Source organism: Eschscholzia californica, unplaced genomic scaffold, assembly GCF_041429995.1.
Source record: "Eschscholzia californica isolate CP2 unplaced genomic scaffold, dmEscCali1.0.p SCAF_2, whole genome shotgun sequence".
Lineage (NCBI taxonomy): Eukaryota > Viridiplantae > Streptophyta > Magnoliopsida > Ranunculales > Papaveraceae > Eschscholzia > Eschscholzia californica.
This window is the reverse complement of record NW_028238309.1, coordinates 6,193,064-6,198,737: the sequence shown is the minus strand read 5'-3', so window position 1 is coordinate 6,198,737 and position 5,674 is coordinate 6,193,064. Positions and strand designations below refer to the sequence as shown.

At 36.3% G+C, this 5,674-nt stretch overlaps 1 protein-coding gene across 1 annotated transcript; it reads right to left on the bottom strand.

Annotated features, from left to right (window-relative positions):
* Positions 1–1,554: 1,554 nt before the first annotated feature.
* Positions 1,555–3,510, bottom strand: LOC147555664 (stem-specific protein TSJT1-like). Its single transcript, XM_086663331.1, has 3 exons — positions 2,827–3,510; positions 2,239–2,603; positions 1,555–1,910 (listed from the first exon to the last, which is right to left on the bottom strand). The coding sequence occupies exons 1-3, from the start codon at positions 3,042–3,044 to the stop codon at positions 1,717–1,719; spliced, it is 777 nt and encodes a 258-aa protein (XP_086519457.1). The 5' UTR covers positions 3,045–3,510; the 3' UTR covers positions 1,555–1,716.
* Between the last annotated feature and the right edge of the window lie 2,164 nt (positions 3,511–5,674).

Sequence of the window (5,674 nt, the reverse complement as noted above, 5' to 3'; positions counted from 1 at the left end):
CATGCGTGTTCTCTTAGGCTGAAGACGAAACCATGCATCGTAACTTAGGGTTAATGCTGACTTGCTAATGTTAAAAGAATATAATCCATAAACCAGTTCATGGCAGTTAAGAATTGGATGATACTCAAATTCATAAATTAATTGCCGGAAAAAGTTCAAACCTTGTTAAAATTACAAAACAAACTCCACAAAAGCTGTGGTCCATGTTTAATTTATTGTGTGTGAGTTCACCACCAAAGCTTGATCACGACGGTTTTATCTATCGGATTGGCAGAAGTGGTTGGGTACTTGGATCAGGTGAGTCTAGGGGTGGGAATCGGTCCGGACCGGTCGCCAACGATCATCATATATTCGTATGTCTATAAAATTCAACGGTCAACTTCTAAAAATGAGGACAGTTTAGTCGGTCAACCTATTCGGTCACTCGTACCGGTCGGTTAGCGGTCGGTCCTTCGACATAAAATTTTGACCGTGACCGTCCGCCAATTCTTTCGGGCCGGTCGGACACTGACCGTTATGACCATCGGGTGTCCATGGACACTTTTTATCTCGGTCGAACGGGTCGGATAACGGTCTTCCGGATCTTTTTCCCACCCCCGTGAGCATGGAGAAATTTATTTGGGAAATTTGATCAAAATTTCCTATGAATTTTTGGTTTGGTGGAAAAAGATCAGTCAATTTTTTTTTCGTTCAGCTCTTTAGATAATTTTTTAATTTGCAACAACTTATAGCAGTTTTACAACACTTTGTGACAACTTTGCAGGGTTTCAAGGTCTGTTCGCAGGCCATTGATCTGGTTCACCAGATCTGATTCACCACATCTGGTTCACCAAATCTAGAGAGAGAACAAGGTTAAAAAAAGTTTTTTTTTTTATGTTTGAAGGCACCGGTGAAGATGATGATGTGCCGTGTTGGGTGACTTGCAGAGAGAGAAAATGAGATGGAGGAAAGAAAGTAACGGAATGTTAAAGATAACGAAAAAAAATGGGTCATACGAGAATTATTGGTAAAGTAAGGAGCCAGGCAGGAAGTTGATCACAAAGTTGGGGGCCATTTGAGAAATAATCCAAAATTATAACTTGTAACTTAAACAAGTTTAAAATCGAATTTTCGGCTCAATTTCTTGAATTTAAAATGGGTGGTGTGCGAGTGGAGCCAACCCCTAATAGCCATTAGTCCAGGTTCCTTCTAGCAGCGCTCTTGGATGGTGAAGGATCATGGTTTTTGACAATCTATCCCAAAGGTTTAGTCGAGGCGTCGAACCTAGCCCAAGGTCTAGTCGAGACGTCCAACCTAGGCCAAGGTCTTTCACCCCTAGTATTACACCTAGCCCAACCTTGTGTTTGGCATTGGAGAGGGGTATTAGAGCACTCTCTTTGAGTACCTATTTGTAAGGAATCTGCCACTTTATCGATTACCTGAATTTTAATGGCCCACAATGTGAGATAATGCTAATATATCGATTACAAATTTTAATGTCTAAAGGATGAGAGATTATGCCAATATATAGTTGATTAAGCGCATCAAGGAAACTGCAAAATACATCTATTCAAGTTGGGGAAATATTAACTTTATTTATGGATAAGATGTTTCCTACTAAACAGATACCAACACACAAGTCAAATCTACATGAGAAAATAAAACTAGAAGCTCAATTGAAAATAACGGTCTAGATGAAATCTTGAAGTGTGTTAGTTGCCAGGTGGAAGAATCAGGTTAATGAGAAGAATTCCATTGAGCCCAATTAGCTTCACTACCAACACGTGGCATGCTACTGATCCTGGAATATGTATCAACTTTGAAGTTTGCCCCACACATTACTCCTTCACTGTCAACTCTTGGCATTGCCTTCATTTTGTTAATGGGGTGCTCATAGTTAGACAAACCTCCTTCACTGTGGAACATACAACCTACATTTGAAAACCCTAATTCATCAGTCACCCTATAAAGGGATAAATATAAATTTCACATTTTATCTCATAGAAAAATGGCTTTTTGTGGCATGCTAGTTTCGGCTCAATCGGTGTTTCCTCGTCTCACATTGCTTGCTAGAGCTTGTTAGACCCATGGATATGTCTACATGTTGGACTTTGCAAATTTCAAAGTTCGTTTATTAGATTCTGTAAAATTAGATTTGAGTGTAAAAAACAATGACAATATCGATAACTGTTAAGAATTAGAATGTTAAAAACTGTCTCTGTACTACAATATCTACTTTATTACTAGAAGCTAACGTACTCGGTGGGAAAGGAGCGAAAGATTTGCCGCAGCTTCCTTTAATGACACTAATGTCATCTGAAATGACAACTGAACCATCTGCTCCGATACCCCAGAACAACTTTAGGGCTCCATCAGAACCAAGTGCCACAAAGACCGTTTTAGCCTTGTTATCGTGAACTATGAAAGCGAAGCTCCCCTCGAGATCCTTAACAACCTGATCGGCTGGGTATGGGCCTCGGTCACGGAGAGTCCGGTAGGCCTCAATGACAAACATGGCCTCATTTATACCTTTTGATGTGAGCCCATATTGCTTCTTTAATGTGCATAAATTGTTCAAACTCCCTAAGAACAAGCAATATATATCATCCATCCCACAAAATAACCTACAAGAACCACAAAGACAATTCAGATTTCAGAGTTAAATTTCAGATCTGACTTAGAAAAAACAAACACTACCTTACTCAGAAGAAGAAAAGCTAAGAACGTGAACCTCATCATATCTAAGCAATTCCAAATATATAGATTTTTGGGACTATTATAATTAGAATAAGCAAAATATTCAAGATCGGGGTAACTAAAAGAAGAAAGGGTATGTTTTGATTTTACCTTTGGGTAGAGGAGAAATGGCCATTAGGTTTGGCATAAGCAAGAGTAGCACCATTAGCAAAACTCATGGAGAAAGCATTATTTGGATGTAGAGAGAGAAACTCCTTTAAAATCTCATCAGGATGTTTGGGTTTTTTAGATAATCCATCCTTTAATGGAGCTGGACTATTCAGTTCTTGTGGTGGATTTGCTAATTCTTTCTCAAATATTGCCAACATTTTTCCCTTTCTTCTCTTGGATTTTTTTCTCAACTAAAATAAAATTAATTCTGAGATCACAAATAAGTAGGATTTGATTTGATATGAATGATGATGGATTGATGAAGACAAAAGAAACAATGGGAAGTTTATTTATAGAGAGAGAAAGTGATGATAATGTGATGTGTGAGTTTTGTTTAAGGTGGCAATGTTATCCGGATTGGATGAGAATCTTTTTGCTTCAAGTTTTTAGAGAACAGAGGGAGAAATGGATAAGTATTCAGGAAGTTCTAAGAGCGCCCACAATTACTGTTATACGCGCTCTACTTACACATCAACTTCTCAAACGTTTTAGCCGTGCAACTGCATTTACAGCATTAACATGGGGCGTCTTACTATAAATATTTATTAAGTTTGCAGCATATCGGTCAGGCACGAAGAAGATATATTCATGTTAGCTATTTGAATCACTAAAATGAGACAAATCGGAATTAATAAAAATAGACACTAGGTTAGAGTATTGGGGTCACGTTGATATTTGTTGAAAGGGGTCGCGTTTATTTATTGTTGTAAATACATTGTTCTCAAATCTATCTGTATTAAGTTTTTTTTCATAGTCTCTAAGAGTCATATCATAAATATAAATTGAAGTGAATAAACTCAATAACTACTACCTTAAAAATATTTAAGACTTCAGAGCGTGGAAGTCGAATTCTACTTGTACTTTATTCATATCTTTTGATATATATCGATAAATGATAGTTTGTGAATCAAACGTGTGACTTCTTTTTAAAGAAAAAATGCACAAGTAACTAGGGACTTAACAAAAAAACTCGAAAACTATAGGGCGCCTTTGTTCTTGAAATGCTAATAATGGGGTGCCTCCTTGATAAAAAAAATTATGGGGTGCCTTTGTTCTTGAAATACTAATAATGGGGTGTCATTGTTCTTGAAAAAGTAACCGTTTCATATGTACCGTCGGATTACAACTAGATATAGCAAATCTTGAGTTTTTGAAAGGATTTTTGAGTGAGAGGCCCAAAAAATGGAGGGTAAATAAGCATTACCCCCAGTCCCAAAAAAAATGTGAACCCAGTCTAAATTGTCAGGACAGCTCACACTTTTCTGGTTTTTATTTTATTTATCCCTCTTTTACCCCTCCACGGGAAAGTTCCGTGTTTTCTGACAATCTGACGGATGACAGCGAAGCAATTAATTCCCCGTACATGACGTCATGTCAGAGAAACATTCAGATTTTCTGAAAATTCAAAAATGGCTCCATTTTTTGACGAAATTTCAGCCAATTTTTTTTGGATCCCTCCCATTATATTTTGTTTCAATTCCTTCTTTCTTCTTATTTATACATCAAAAAATCTTCTTCATCATTCTTATTTTGTTTTTCACATTTTATCTTCTTCATCTCTTTCAATCTCTAAAAACATAAATTTTCTTTTCTTTCTTTCTCTACAAGTTTTATGTTCTTATTTTTGGATGTTCATCATTCTTATTTTGTTTCATGTTTTATCTTCTTCATCTCTTTCAATCTCTAAAAACATCAATTTTCTGTTCTTTCTCTCTCTTAAAGTTTTATGTTCTCATTTTTTGGTGTTCATCATTCTTATTTTGTTTCACATTTTATCTTCTTCATCTCTTTCAATCTCTAAAAACATCAAGGTTTTCTGTCTTTTTCTCTCTAAAAGTTTCATGTTCTTATTTTTCTCCTTCATCACTCTTATTTGTTTTACATTTTATCTTCTTCATCTCTAAAAACATCAAAGTACATAACCAAATGGCCAGTGCACAGAACCATTTCCGGTACAGAAGAAAATTCCCAGTTCAAAAGTGTCAAGTACTGAACCAAATGGCCAGTACATAGAACAATTCCCGGTGCACAAGAAAATTCCCAACACAAAAATGTCTAGTACATAACCAAATGGCGAGTACACAGAACAATTTCCGGTAAACAAGAAAATTCCCACTACAAAAATTTCTAATACATAACCAAATGGCTTGTACACATAACAATTCCCGGTACACAAGAAAATTCCCAGTACAAAAATGTGCAGTACATATCCTAAAAATGGCCAGTACACTAAATAATTCCCGGTACACAAGAAAATTTCCTTATACAAATCAATGAAATACTACCAAAAATGAAGAAATTTGTTGAGATTGGAAAGAGATAAGAAATAAATCTGGAAAAAAAAAGAACGAAATTTGTTGAGATTGGAAAGAGAAATATGTGTGGGAGAAAATAAAAAAGAAATAAGAAATAAATCTGGAAAAAAGAACGAAAATGACAAGTTGGTAAATTTTGTAATGGCAATTCTGTAAATTCGTGGAAAGTACAAGGTTTGATGTCAGGTGCGTCAGACCATTTTTCAAAAAAATTCGCATTTCCCGGGAATTTTTCGATGGCAATTTTGTGAATTTATGGAAAGTACATAGTCTGATGGGAGGCGTGTCAGATTATTTGTCAGAAATTTTCGAGTTTCCCGGGAATTTTTCGATGTCCGTTTCGTAAATTTCAAAAAGAAGAAGGGTGTTTCGGAAATTCCACCCCCAACCTGACTTGTTGGACCTGCCCCTCATTCTTTATCTGCAGTGGGCCTTATACATATTGTTGGACTGATTTTGGGCCTTTTCCCCAA

Excerpts from the sequence above, each read along its gene's own strand:
- LOC147555664 (XM_086663331.1), bottom strand. The coding sequence starts at position 3,044 with ATGTTGGCAATATTTGAGAAAGAATTAGCAAATCCACCACAAGAACTG. Across the intron at positions 2,604-2,826 it reads CATTTCTCCTCTACCCAAAG|GTTATTTTGTGGGATGGATG; the intron begins GTAAAATCAAAA and ends TGGTTCTTGTAG. Across the intron at positions 1,911-2,238 it reads TTTCGCTCCTTTCCCACCGA|GTTGTATGTTCCACAGTGAA; the intron begins GTACGTTAGCTT and ends TTTCAAATGTAG.